This window comes from Pelophylax lessonae, assembly GCF_965119305.1.
Source record: "Pelophylax lessonae genome assembly, chromosome: 8".
NCBI lineage: Eukaryota > Metazoa > Chordata > Amphibia > Anura > Ranidae > Pelophylax > Pelophylax lessonae.
The window spans coordinates 201,454,921-201,469,827 of NC_138775.1; the positions used below are offsets into that span (position 1 = coordinate 201,454,921).

General features: G+C 40.7%; 1 protein-coding gene across 1 annotated transcript in view; it reads left to right on the forward strand.

The window, feature by feature from the left end:
- GTF2B (general transcription factor IIB) overlaps positions 1-14,490 on the forward strand; it is a 43,233-nt gene extending 28,743 nt beyond the window's left edge. The window contains exons 3-7 of the mRNA XM_082264745.1: positions 1,793-1,926; positions 4,888-5,034; positions 5,133-5,262; positions 10,693-10,974; positions 13,926-14,490. Coding sequence (XP_082120871.1) covers positions 1,793-1,926; positions 4,888-5,034; positions 5,133-5,262; positions 10,693-10,974; positions 13,926-14,059 — 827 coding nt within the window. The 3' untranslated portion in view covers positions 14,060-14,490. The remainder of the gene's footprint in view (positions 1-1,792; positions 1,927-4,887; positions 5,035-5,132; positions 5,263-10,692; positions 10,975-13,925) is intronic.
- The last annotated feature ends 417 nt before the right edge of the window (positions 14,491-14,907 follow it).

Here is a 14,907-nt window from a genome sequence, read left to right on the forward strand (position 1 = left end):
TATATATATATATATATATATATATATATATATATATATATATATATATATATATATATATATATATATATATATATATATATATAAAAAAATATTTAGTCTGTTCATGTGATGCTCCAGCTCCCAGTGTCAGCGAGTGGCTGTTGTAGGAAAGAGGGATGACTGTCAACGGCTTGGGCCATGGCAGTCTATGGGTAGCTCAAAGTATACAGGGCCATTGTCAGGTGCTTGCCCTCCCCCCTCCCCCCACAGAGCTGCAAGATCATGTGACTGGAGCAAATAAAAATAGGTATGTATACAGGTTAGGCTGAATAGGTAGGAGGAGAAGGGAGGGAACACTTTATATATTTAGGCTTTTCTTCCACTTTGACTCAGTAAGGTATAGCAAGTGTAGTTTGTGTTCATCTAACTTCAAATCTCTGCTTGCCTGTATATTCATAGGGAAAGAAACTCCTAGACCTTGCACAATGGTGCTTTACTTACAAAACACTTCCTGAATCGTACCATAGCATTCCTTCCTGAAACAGTCACTGTATACTGTAGTCTTTGTGAACTGACATGATTGAATGTGTCAGTGATTTGACAAATTTCTCAATAGATTTATGCCAACTTAGTGTAACTATTTTTTTTTTTTTTTTTTCCTGAATGATTTTTCTCTCCTGAATTCTGAACGTGACAGTATTCTGTAGCCATTTTAACAAAAATGATTGACAAATGGGGTGTGCTAGAAAATTAACACAATGGAAATGTGGGTATATAATGTTATTTTTTAGCGTATGTAGCAGGAATTTTGTCTCCAGTACTGCCCTAAGATGACATTGAAGTTGTGGTTAGAGCAACAACATTAGTGTTTCGTTTTTTTTTTTTTTTTCTTTTAAAAGGTAAAATCCTACTTATCAGAAATGACCCAATGCAGTCCCTAAATACTGTTGCATAACCCTAAACTAATCAACTTTAAAAATGCTTTGATGGAAATTCCATACCTATAGGCCACTTTTGCAATAAGTGAAGTCTTATTGCAAAATCCAAATCTAACCCTTTTCCAGTCTCCATCCTGTCTTTCTATGACGAAGCAGCCATTAGGATTAGCACCGCTCAGCAGTACAAGAATAAGCACTGTCCTGAGCCCCGTTCATGTGCAATGGTAAATGGCATCAAATGTGTGTTTGTTTTTTTTTTTTTTTTTTTTGCGGATTCGTTTAGGGTTATGTTAAGGTATTTAGGAAAGGTACAGGGTGTTTTTGATTACCTGATTAATGCAGCTGTGTTTTCTGGGATATACGATCTTGGTTGCTGTCCTGAAGAGCTCCTGGAAATCATTACAACAAACTTAAATTTATTTAATTTTTTAACCCACATTCAACGCTCCCACACACCCCCAAATGCTTCGCCATCCACACCTTAGTTGTGTAAGGAGGTTCAAAATTCTGCGCCTACCATGTCAATTGTGGTCTAGGTCAGCTTGATTGGCCAGTGTATGCAGGGGAAACCCCTCATGCCTATAAAGACTCCTGGGATGTGTGACATAATTTTGTCCTAGGCCAGTAATCGAGAAGCAACTAAAAATGTGTAGAGGGGGGAAAAAAAATACATACCCTACTATCTCGTTACTAAAAGCTAGCAGCATAGGGATTAAAATGGTTCATGCTGACTGATGGTAAAGTCTCTAAATTGTGGAATTAAAGCTACAGAAAAAGCTCTAGATAATGGGGTGCTGGTCATTCCTGCCATTGTAAGATGTCGTCCTCTATTTGTGCCTGTTGTATTTTTGACCTGTCCTTACTTCTCTCAGGTGATCGAGTGATTGATGTTGGGTCTGAATGGAGAACTTTCAGTAATGACAAGGCTACCAAAGATCCATCTCGAGTTGGAGACACTCAGAATCCACTTCTAAGTGGGGGTGACTTGACTACAATGATTGGCAAGGTAATGACTTTTATAAACCCAAGATTACCATAGGTTTCATTTATCTTCCAAGATGATCAGTCATTGACAGTAATGTCATTTTTATTGTGAGGAAAAATTTGTATACTTCAGATAGAAAAATATTCATCTGAGCCCGATCATCGCATTGTGCATGAGCAGTGGGGCTGTCTCCCTCCTTCAAAGGCTCAGACAGCATCTGGAGCCATTGGATCCCGATGTTGTCAGTCACAGCCTTGAGGGAGCAGGGGGTGGGATAGAACCAGCTTTAGAGTGGACACGCATGACCCCCCCTTAGCAATCAGCTTGCTGTGGTGGGCACGAACCAGCTTTGGAGTGGACACGCATGACTCCCCCCCCCCCCCCCCCCATAGCAAGCAGCTTGCTATGGTTGGCAGTCAGGGAGGGGGAGGACCCAGGAGGGCGGGTAGGGGGACCAAAGAAGAGGAGAATCGGGGCTGCTCTGTGCAAAACCACTGCGCAGAGCAGGTAACTTTAACAGGTTTGTTATTTAAAAACAAAAAGGGGGGGGGGTTTAAACCCCTTTAAGGTATTTTAGAAGCAGATGCAAGTTTGTGGAAAAATGTGACCCACACAAAGGAGTTTGACAAACATTTGCTTTTCTAACTGCCATTTCTAATGATTTGTGAGGTTTTATCAAAGGTTGTGCACCTCTCAAGTGACTAATCATTTTTTTTAGTCTGCAACCTGTTTCTCTTTCAATCCTCTTATTATTTTGAACAGAGTACAATATCACATTAAAACATGAGGCCAGAGCCCTGGCAGAACATAGTAAAATTACAGTATGATGTAAACCCTGAGGAATGCAGACATCATATTATTGGCGGGCAACCATATAACAAGTAAGAGGACCAATCGACTCAGGGAAAGGAACATCTGTGCTGTTATCAATAGGCAGGGTGGAGAATACAAGAAGACTATAAAACGGTACTCTATGCTCTCACGGAATATGCATTGTAAGAAAGTGTCTGAAAGAATGATAGGCAGAGGAAGAGCAAAAGGAAAAGAGAGCCGGAAAGAAAAATCGTAAGGCACGTTAAGTGAAAAAGAAATGTTAGATACATTGCCGATCTCTAGAGGTCAATAGGGACATAAACTATATTGTCAAAGCAAGGTCCACAAAGATGTGGATGAGCGAGTTTGAGGTGAAGGAACTTGATTGGCCTGCACAGAGTCCTGACCTCAACCCAATAGAACACTTTTGGGATGAATTAGAGCGGAGACTGCAAGCCAGGCCTTCTCATTCAACATCAGGGCCGGACCTCACAAATGCCTTTCTGGAAGAATGGACAACCATTCCAAGACACACCCCTAAACCTTGTGGACAGCCTTCCCAGAAGAGTTGAAGAGGTTATACCTGCAAAGGGTGGGCCAACTCAATATTGAACCCTACAGACTAGACTGGGATGGCATTAAAGTTCATGTGCGTGAAAAAGCAGGCGTCCCAATACTTTTGACAATCTGGTGTAGCTGGCCCATGGATTCCAAACTCTTTCCAAGCATGAAGTGCCATTAAATTCGCTGGTGAGGTGCTTGTTTAGCATGATCCAAGACACCTTGTCCCTTTAACATAGAAATTGAAACGGTCTTTACCTTGAGAGGGCTAAAGTAAATTTAGCAGCCAGTAGCATAATGATCAGTCTTTGCGTTGAGCAGGGAAGCACCTCTACTGGTTCATTTAATAAAGCAACCTGTGGAGTTTGAGATACCGGGCCCCAGATACCCTCATGATTAAGGCACACGCCCTATTCCAGGAGTTCCGTAGTTGAGACCATGCCTACCAGAGGTGATGCATTTGTACTGATAGTGACAGCCCTGAAAGCCCCAAGGCTAGGAATTTGGAAAAAGCCTCAAATGACCGGAAGGAACCATATACCACCTAGTCGTAACTTTCACATTTGCCTCCACAAAAATGTTTAAAACACCCTTGTATGATAAATGGAAACGGGTATACCAATGGTCCTAATCCCTCTCTGAAGCCAAGTCCAAATTCCAGGCCCGCATATAAGGCAGTCTGTCAATGATGTCCAGCAATAGCCTATACAACAAAATTCCCCCTCTGTGACCCGCATCCTGGGCGCACCATTTTTCATAAGGAGTTACCTTAGGATCCACAAGAACCCCCTGGGCCCAAGGACCATAGGAAATTGGAAATTTTTGTAGAATCAAAAGATCTCTGAGGTGAGCTTTTTCAGCTTGGAACGAGAGTGTTGTACAGTTAAGGGGTCAAAAAGCGGCCAATCCTCTAGAGATCTTTTTTTAGCCACCATTGGAAAGCCTCCAGATCCAAGCCTGGCGGAAAAGCAGGGTTATTTAAAAGGTGGGACGGAGGGGGGGGGGGGGGGGGTGGTAATATAAGGTTACAATTGTCACGCACCCTGTCCCACACATCCCAGGAGTGCAATAACGTAGGAGCCAGAACTTGAGACTGGCGCTTTCCGGGTTGCCATTTAATAGTCCAAATTATGCATCCTGTTTCTCATGTTTTGCTAATCGATCATCCATCCCAGGTATTTTCAACTAAAGTCGGCCCTTTTCACAGGCCTATTTTTAGGTTGTGGAAAATACTAATTTTGACCACCAGAGGGGGCAATCCCAATGGTTTAAAATATATATTTTATTTTTTATTTTTTTGAAAGTAAAACAAAAGTAGTTATTTATGAAAGATTGAAACCATTTCTTTCTGTGCTTTTGTGATGGGAAGTGGTTTATTTTATTGACTTGCACCCACCAATGGGAAAACTGAGCAGAACATTAAACTAATGCAGCCTGCTTGTTGTCTCCAGCTGATGTACAGAAGTGGACATACCTCTGTGTACTCTTTTGAAATGTGCAATGTGCATTAACCTGGATTGACTTTAGATGGCTGTCTAGACAGAGCAGGGATATTTAGCATAAGCATTCCAGTTTAATTCATTGTTTTGTTCCCGATTTAATACACAGGGAACAGGAGCAGCTAGTTTTGATGAATTTGGGAACTCCAAATATCAGAATCGCAGAACAATGAGCAGTTCAGACAGAGCCATGATGAACGCATTCAAGGAAATCACAACAATGTCTGACAGAATAAACCTCCCACGTAATATAATTGTAAGTACAAGTCTGGTAAAGTTGTTATGCAAATTAAAGAAATAGAAAATCTCCTAATCCATATATTTTTTTTTTTTTTTTTTTTTTTTTTTTTTTAGGATCGGACTAATAACTTGTTTAAACAAGTCTATGAGCAGAAAAGCCTTAAAGGAAGAGCCAATGACGCTATTGCCTCTGCTTGTCTGTATATAGCATGTAGACAAGAAGGTGTACCTAGAACTTTTAAAGGTAATCCCCCCCTCCCATGCTTGTGTGAATTTCCTCTCTGTATTCTGGCTTCCTTGCAAACTCCAAAGACATGCTGGTAGGTTATTTGGTTCAATTGAGTATGCCCAAGATGCCTGGCTCGCCTCCAAAACGCTTTGAGTCCCCAAGGAGAAAAGCGATCTAGAAATAAAATTTTTAAATAGTACTGCTAATTGATTTTAGCTCACTAGCTGTATAGGTTGCATGGCAACTGAAATCCAAACCTATATATAAAAGGCTCAGATTAATTTAGCTCTGTAATCAATACATTTATGTATTTTTAAAAGCAAGCAGCGCAAGTTCCTAAATTTGACTTTATCAGCTTCTTTCAGTCCCTGTACAACAAAATGCAGACTGAAGAAAGGAGAAGCAGCACACTGAGCCAATCGGGCTTGCTGTAATGCCAAAAAACATGCTGATAGAGAGCAGAATGGCAGAGATGAGGTCATCCATGTGCTGCTTCTCCTTTCATTGTCTAGTCACTGAGACAGAGAAAGCAACGGAGAATGATCAGATTTACCCCCCTCTCCTTGCAGCTAGGACTGTACTGTGTGAAAGAGCAATTTAACTTCTAGACCAACCAGAGAGCAACCAGGTTTGCTCTTTATTTAATATATAAGTGGAACAGAAACCAAAAAAAGAAACCAAAAGTTGCATCGCATAGAATACATACAGATCGTTCTACAAATAGTCAGCAATAGATTCAGAATGTAAACCTACCCCTCAAGGGAAGCAAATACTCAACACTCCAGCCACAGTTGCCAGATTTTCTCATATTTCGTATTGATATGCCAATTTATACATGGGCAACACAGTATTTGTAGTAGATTCATGTGGAAGGGGGGAGGTCCACTTGAAAATTTTTTTCTTTTGGCATAGTAACAGATTTTCTTTCATAGACCTTTTTTGTTTTGTACAATTTAGTAATGCGCTCTATGATCACCCCAAAGAGTTGTCTGTATGCTTGCATATAATTTTCCATATTGCAGGATGCTTTTTTGCCCATCTTGCATTGCCCAAAAGTACTCAAATGTGAGTGCTTTTAATTTGTCGAATGAATCTACTTATACCAAATGGGAACCAAAATCACTAAAGAAATAATTGTTTGGTCATATTGTGGTACAAAGGCATTGGAATGACAGTCTGAAGTCACATGGGCACCTTGAAAAACTCTTAAGTTGCACCCTTTATTTCCTAAGCTAAACTACTATCAATATAGTAAACTGTTATGTTTCAGCTGTAGGTACCAATCCGACACCAAATTTATGGCATGTAGTGTGACTTTACAGCAGATAGCCGAATAGGGGAAACTCCTTAGGGGTATTGTCTTTGTATGGGGACATTGGTGCGATATTTTCACATAACGTCATATCCAGCAGACGTTACTACTTTTCTAGTGGATGCTTCTGAGGCACCTTGCAGCAGGAGCGATTGCATAGTCTGGAGGAAAAGCCCAATGTCCTGGATCTTGTAGAACAAATGGCACATTTTAAAAAGATTTCCATGCCCTGCCTAATAAGTTATGGCGGCTCCTTACCAATCATATCTCATACTTGGGCCACTACTTAACACATGCATTTATTTACTCTAGTGAATTGACTTTAACTCTGTTTTATGCAGAATTTACCAAGCGTTTTTGAATTTTGAGGTAAGTACCGCATTAAGGGCTTGTGAATTGACATTTTCAATATCGCATGCTATATTTGGAAAATGTCACGTGACCCAGATATTGTGTGCGATATCCTTTAGTGAATTGAACCCTTGGTTTTGAATATCTTAGTTTGTGTTGCTGGTGCTCCATCCCCAGCAGAAAAGTCTTGTGTCCATCCAGAGGCTACAGATAAAGTGCTGTGCTTTGTCTGAGAGCAGCTGTGCACACTTGCCCATCTTGTCTTGCCTAGTGAGCTGCAATTGGCAATGTTCACACTACCTGCTGAGACTCCTGCTCACAAAGTACTACAGCCTCCAGCCAGGCACTGACTTTTCTGCTGAGGATGAGGGAGCTCTGACCACACGACTTTTAGAGCAAAATGTCTTAAAGTGTATTTCCACTTTTGATAATGCCTACTTGTACTATGTAAATGGAACATGTAAAATATAGAAGTTAGAAAAAAAACAAGCTACAAATTTTATTTTTTTATTTCCAAAAACAAGGATAACCTTACATCACATATGAATATTTGGTCACCATACATGGCATATGGATCATAGAAACAGCATGTTAACATTTTAGTCCATGATGATTCCAAAGGTGTGTTTTGTACTCATCGAGGAGTTGTATGTCTTCCTGGTATGAGATCAGATGCAATAAACAGTAATTTTGTAGGTTTTACGGGGGGGGGGGGGGGGGCTGTCCCCACTGGGAGAATACAGATTTATTATAATTGCAAGATTATCTGGCAGGCTTGTTTGTACCCAAGTTGATCGATCGGTTAGATCCATGTATGGCGGGCCTTCGTCCTGCGTTAGCATGGCCAGAAACGTATTGGTCCTAATCTTTAAGAATTGTATCGTGACTGGAGTTGGCATAGTCTATGCCTTCTGAAAAAGGGCTCTGGGCTGTCTCCTTCTGCATGTAGCTGGTTTCCTGGGCTAGTAGGCGCCAACAGCAGTGTTAAGGTGGGATTCGCAGCCTTACTTGGTAGTGGTGCAATGTCATCTCCATAGGAGATAATGTCAGGTGGAGAATTGAAGGGTGAAATAGGCCACCGCTGCCGTGCTTTTTGTGGCTGGCTGCAGTTTTGTTTTCAGTAGACTGGGCTATAAGTTTCTTTTGTCTGGTGCAGAGCTCCACAGTTGGTCCTCACCCTGCCATAGTGACGCTATGCTTCTGCTGCTTTCTTTTTCTCCTTGTTGAAAAACCTTATCCCCTTTCCCCCATGTAAAGTTAAGAGGGTTGGGGACTTGTTTACACTAACCCTGTATTATCCTGGCAGATATTCATTATCAATTTTAAACAATGTGAATGCTGCTTGTCTCTAATATGGTTAAAAATCTCAAAACTTAGGTTATATATGGTATGTTAATACTTTAAATGTCTTGTTGCCTAATTGCACAATGAAAGTTATTGATGCAAAAGCTGACCATTGTCTGATTTAGGTATGCTGTGTGAATGCAAATACATAACATTGTGGACGTTTCTCAAAAGTGGAAATACACCTTTTTTAAAGCACCCTGAATTATTTGGTAGAACTACACACTGACTTTAAAGTTCTCTCCTTGAAACTGGGGTCTTGCATCTTTTGCGCAATAGTTTGTTTTAAAAAAAATTGTCTGAACAACCTAAAGTGAACACTATAGAGGACACTGGTCAGCCATAGCATTATGACCACTGACTGGTAAAGTGAATAAAAAATGGGCAAGCTTAAGGTTTTGAGTGACTTTGACAAGGGACGAAATTGTAATGGCTAGACTGTTGGATCAGAGTATGTCCAAAACTGTAGCTCTTGTAGGGTGTTTTGATCTGCAATGATCAGGACCTAACAAAAGTGGTCTAAGGAGGGAAAACCGGCAATAGTGTCATGGGTTGCCAAGGCTTACTGAAGCACATGGGGAGTGAAGGCTGGCCGGTGTAATTCCTATCAATAAAAGAGATACTGTATCTCAAATTGCTGAAAAAGATCCTGCTGTTTCTGATAGGTATCCGAACACAGTGCATCAGTTTGTTGTATACGTGGCTGCAGACCTGTCTGTTTACCCATGCTAACTGTGCTCACAGCCAAAAGTGCCTACGGTGAACATTTGAGCATCAGAACTGGACCACAGAACAATGGAAGAAGGGTGGCCTCATCTACTGAATCAAGAAATGGTTTGAGGAACACAACAAATTTGATGTTTACTTAGTCCACTGAATTGAGATCTGGAGAAATTTTGAGGCAGTCTGTGGGATGTGCTGGAAAAATAAGTCCAATCCTTGGAGGCCCCACCTTGCAACTTTTAGGACACTATACTACGAAATACTCCCACAAATGCGGGTCAATGATTGCAACCAAGATTTGTTAATTTGCACACACAAAGTATTTTTCCTAACAAATTCATTCAAGACCATGTTGCAAAAATGACTAAGCCCCAATGAAAATTTTAGGAGCAAAGCTAAATTAGACAAAATCCTAATTTAACAAGAATTCAACTACAGGTGAGTCAATTATTCATTAAACAGGTATCCAGCAGACAGTTGATCATAAAAGGGTGTTACTTAACAGAGAACCTCTTCCCATTTCATGCTGTCAGCAATGGCACCACATGGAAGAGAAATGTCTCGGGGCCTGAGAAAGCAAAATAATTTCTTTACACAAAGGTGAAGGCTACAAAAAGATCAGCAAAGCTTTACTTCTCAGTCAGAATACTATAACAAAAGTAATACAAAAATTTAACGGATGGAACTGCAACCATCTCAGATGTCCAGGCCCACCTCGACAAGAGCATCTTCTGAGGACAGTGGGGGGACACCGGTGGTTTTGCAACACTGGATCAGTGGTGCCTGGAAACAGCAGTGGAGTCTTCTGGATGAGGGACTTAGACTTTTTACTATACTTCGAACGTCTATATAACCAAAGCGCTCACTCTGTTTGGAATTTTAGGCGTGCTGCTCTCCTTGAGTGGGGAAACTCCAAAATACTAAAAGCAGACAATGCCTCTTATTGTGGTTGAGGAGTGTCTCAGAGGCCATAGGTCCCATTATGGCAGCAAATTTCACTTTAATATATTGCAATATATAGGCTGACTGAAAAAAAGATTTCAACTGTCCCTGATTTTAGACTGCAATCCACAGACGGGGCGCTGTTCACTTTACCACTACTTAGCTCTGCCCAGTGCACATGGGGGAGGGACCTACACCTGCTTAGTTAGTATAAATGTAGAGCCCTAAGGACAATGGAGGAAGGGAGCATGTCCCCTGAAACGCGTTAGCGGTCCAAGTACAGGGACGTGTCCTCCACATTATGGTTGACATGGATATGCAATTTTTACTTTTCATGTTTGTGTATGTTTTTTGGCTTTTTAATAAACTTTTAAAGGTGTCGAAAGGTAATGCACTAGGTGTTTATGCCTCCATTTTTGTCTGCTTTTTACTGTGCTTACCTGGGGAAGCAGGATAATACTCATCTTTTAGGACTGGTTAGGTGTTGGTGAGAGGAAGAGAAAAGAGGGGGTGTCATTTTAAACTTCTACATAGTCTGTAATCTGCGATCTCTAGATTGGTGCAGACAATAGTGACCAATTGTAAGCACCACATCTTGTAACATCACCTGTGAGTGAGTCCCTGAGGACAACTTTTGACAGTGTCTCCTACTATTGTAACTATTTCTTCCTAGGAATGTTTTATCTAGCCTCATCTGAAAGATTACTTGTTCTTTAGTGAAAGGTTGTCATTATGAAGGGACTACAGTGGTGTAATTACTGTTTACTTTGTAGAAATCTGCGCTGTCTCAAGAATCTCCAAGAAAGAAATTGGCAGATGCTTCAAGCTGATCTTGAAAGCTTTGGAAACAAATGTGGATTTGATTACAACTGGAGATTTTATGTCCAGGTTCTGTTCAAACCTGGGCCTGACCAAACAAGTACAGATGGCTGCGACTTACATTGCACGCAAGGCTGTGGAGCTGGACTTAGTTCCTGGACGCAGTCCCATTTCAGTGGCAGCTGCTGCCATTTACATGGCTTCACAAGCATCTGCTGAAAAGAAAACGCAGAAAGGTTAGTAGAGTACTTCTGCAATGGTCAATTGACGGTGTAAATATTCTTTCTAAAGTTTGACAAATTGCTTGCAAGATACTTTGAGTTCAACATTGCAGTATGCTGTTAGTATTCTTAATTTGTGAGCTGCTTCTGTGTTCATTCTTGAATATAAATATTTTCCCTGAAGGTCCTAAAGACTGGTGCAGACAGATTTTGAGAGTGTCTTGCTTGGGTTTTTAAAAGTGGCCCAGCATGCGCCAAATTCATGTACCTATTTTGAACTTGTATTCGAATTTGGCTCATGCTGCACCACTTTTGGAACACTGTAAGATACCTTTGTAAAATCTGGCTCTGTACACCAACAGAAAGTTAGTCTTAATTATTTCCGCCTTTTGTAGGGTACAAACGGTCAGTGTTTATTTCGAATTTGGCACACAAGTTGCTGTTGGAACCAAAACCTTCATGGATGGGTTTTGAATTGGGCCCAACACATTAACAAGAGCAAGTAACAAGAGAATTCGCGTAGCAACTTTACTGAATTTTCCCACGTTGACTTGTTACCATCCCTTTTTGTCCTATTTCTGGTTTTGCAGCAGTTGAATAGGGCCACTGTCTGATTGCGGAATCCTTATTCTGGTGACCCCTCTAAAATTGTGGATTTCTCTCACTGTCCATCACATGGTGCATGGTCACCCGGGCCATGTTTTCTTCTCACCTTTGGGGAAGTTCAACTCTAACCACTCCCTCCCTGGTTAAACACACACTACAAGAAAACAACAAGAGAAGGGTGCACCGACCTTGCGCATTACCACTTAAAAGTTTATTAAAATAAAAGAAGGGTAGCGTACAATATACTCACAAACGTAGCATATGAACAAGCATATAGGAAATGGGCACCGCTCGCTTCCAGGACACTTCTCTACTGCTGGATAGCGTCCTCAAAACCTGATCCAGCAGTAGAGAAGTGTCCTGGAAGTGAGCGGTGCCCATTTCCTATATGCTTGTTCATATGCTACGTTTGTGAGTATATTGTACGCTACCCTTCTTTGATTTTAATAAACTTTTAAGTGGTAATGCACAAGGTCGGTGCGCCCTTCTCTTGTTGTTTTCTTGTAGTGCCTTTTGGATACCCTTGGTCCTGAGGGGGGCAGCAAGACCACTTCATTTGTGTCATAAAACCGCCTAGAAGATTCACCTTTCCGCATACCACTTGAGCGCAGGAGAGCTATTGTTTTTTTGGAAATCATTAAACCTACACTATCCAGGGAAAAAAACAAAAGTATAAATCATGAGATGTTATGGGATGCCATTATTGGCTCCATTTATTGGCTGTGTTGGTGTTGTCTGTTATTGCCTTCACTCCAGCAATGCCATCGGGCTGCTTCTAGGCTCAGCATATTCAGCCATCATGATTGGCCAGTCTGATATGAACTTAATTCCTGCACATCTCAGAGTACATTCTATGGTATAGAAAATTTGCAAGGGGGATGGGAAGATATTAATGCAGCTGACACCTGCTATGTCTCTTCTGCAATAAAAAGCCTTCCCACTATAGGATATTTTCCCTAAATGGGTAAAGTTCCTTATCTCTATACTTGTTCAGAACAGATATTTTGACAGCAGTGAAGCCAAAGCAGCTTCTTTACAGCCAGACAAATTACATTCTAAAATTTAGGGTTCAGCAATGGGAGCATCCATTCTCTCATGAAGATTCTTTAAAGCTCATAGACCTTGAATGGGAATTGTGAATCCCACATCTAGTTTAGTTCCCTGTATTACATATTGTAATGGCTCACATCCAAGCAAGAAATACATGCAATATGGCAAGATAGAGAAATCATTTTAAGCTGTGCTTTCTTCACAAGCCAGGAAAGCTGAATTTCATCCGGAGATGATCAGAAACTTTGAAATGCATAGGTATGAATGGTTTTACCTACTAGTAGATTGGGGACTCTACTCCCAGCCTTTTTTGTAGATTGGTGACTACTCTCCTTTTTTTGTGACGCAATTTTTTATTTTTTTTTTTCCCGCAATTCGGAAATACATTTTGTCACCTATTTACCCCAGCTTGCTGAATGGACAGTGAAGGAATAGCAGAACAGAAACTAGTTCTTTAATAACTTTGAGGTGTTATTGTAAATAGATTATGTGCAGTGGGGTAGGACTCTAGGTGTACAAATACTGTATGCCTTTACACTTAAGGAGAGGGATGTGAATGATAAAGCTGCTAGAGTAGAACTAAAAACTAGTAGTAAAACATTTGCTCAAGGCCCCAGCATCTGGCCTCTTTGCCTAGGCAGCAGTGATGTCATGCAACTTTCCCCCGAAAACTGTGTAGGACCATATGTTCGTCAGACTTGTGGTCCTAGGCTTTGCATTAAGCTACAGGATGGCGGAGTGCCCTCCCCACTATCTAGATGAAAGGGCTGAAAGTTAGGGTTGGGTAAGGCCTCATGCACACTGGAGGTTTTTTTTTTTTTTTTCCTTGCCGCAAAACGCCCATGCATGTTAGCCCATGCGCTCACATAGGCTTTTAAAGGCAGAAAAAAAACCCTACGTCTTACAATGCATCCTGAACAGCTGTGTTTTGACGGCCAAAAACCTTGATGCACCTAATGCTTGTAAATGTGCCAAGGCACTTTTGGAGCTTGAGTGTTCAGGTTAGTGGCCAGAATTCTCATTCTGGCCAGTAAAATTCATTTTATCCGAAGTGCTTGATGCGCCTAAATGTGTTTTTAAATTTACAAGCAACAAGTGTGTGTGTGTGTGTGTGTGTTTTTTTTTTTTTTTTTTTTTTTCTGCACAGGAGGAAAGGGGTCTGGGCTTCATGGACACTGGATGTTTGCCAACCAATTCTCCTAATTATCTCACTTTTTACTGTTGACTTACTGGTCTTTAAGTAAATTAATGTGTTGCTTTTAGTTTGTCATGTGCATGTAAATTATACCCTTTTATTCCTGTTCAAATAGAAATTGGTGACATCGCAGGAGTGGCAGATGTAACTATCCGACAGTCTTACAGACTCATTTATCCCCGGGCTCCAGACCTGTTCCCTGCAGACTTCAAGTTTGACACACCGGTTGACAAGTTGCCACAATTATAAATTAAGTGACTTTTTATGGTTTTTGAATAGTTGGTCTTTTGGTTCCAGGTATAGGTCTTGATACTGAGCCTCAGATTTTCAATTGGAAAAATCTGCTGCAGGTTTGTGATAACATTCCAAGACTACAGTTTTGTATGTGTATATATCCTTGCGGGTTAAATATTTAAGATCTCAGCAATGGTGTTCTTTCTTTGTTACTGTATATTGGCAAATATTTAATGGCTAATAAATCATTTTCAGAAAGCCTTACTCGTCTTCTTTGAGGAACCAGACATTTTCATTGCAAAGAAAGCATGTGCCATATGGGGACTTTATTAAAACTGATTTTCATGTTAAGATACTGCTCATTTTTACATTGTAAAGTTTACAGTGAACCTATTGTTTTATGAATTAAGTTTTTCATATTTAATATATGCTTTTCTGTAATCCAATTGCCTACTGTGGTTTTGTCTATCGATTATGTGCTGGATTTAGACTGTGAGAAAGGGAATAGCTGACCATACCTACTTGACTCTCGTCACCACAGTCTCAGAATCTTAAAATATAGTGCCAAGATTGCATGGATAGAATTTCATAAGATTTCCAGAAAATGTAATTATCCTTACAAAAAAACTCGTTGGCTTGCTTCAACAAGCTATTTTGCAAATATAATCTAATACCCCTGCATCATCATTTTCTGTTTTGAGAACATTGTACACCAGCTGCCTACATTTAAGCCTTAGTACACATGGACAAAATGTCGGGCCGCATCAAGGCGGTTCAAAAGAAACCAGCCGACATTCGGCCCGTGTGTACAGCAATTGGTCCATAACAGAAAGGTCTGCCTATCCGTGTTCTCAGCCAATGGT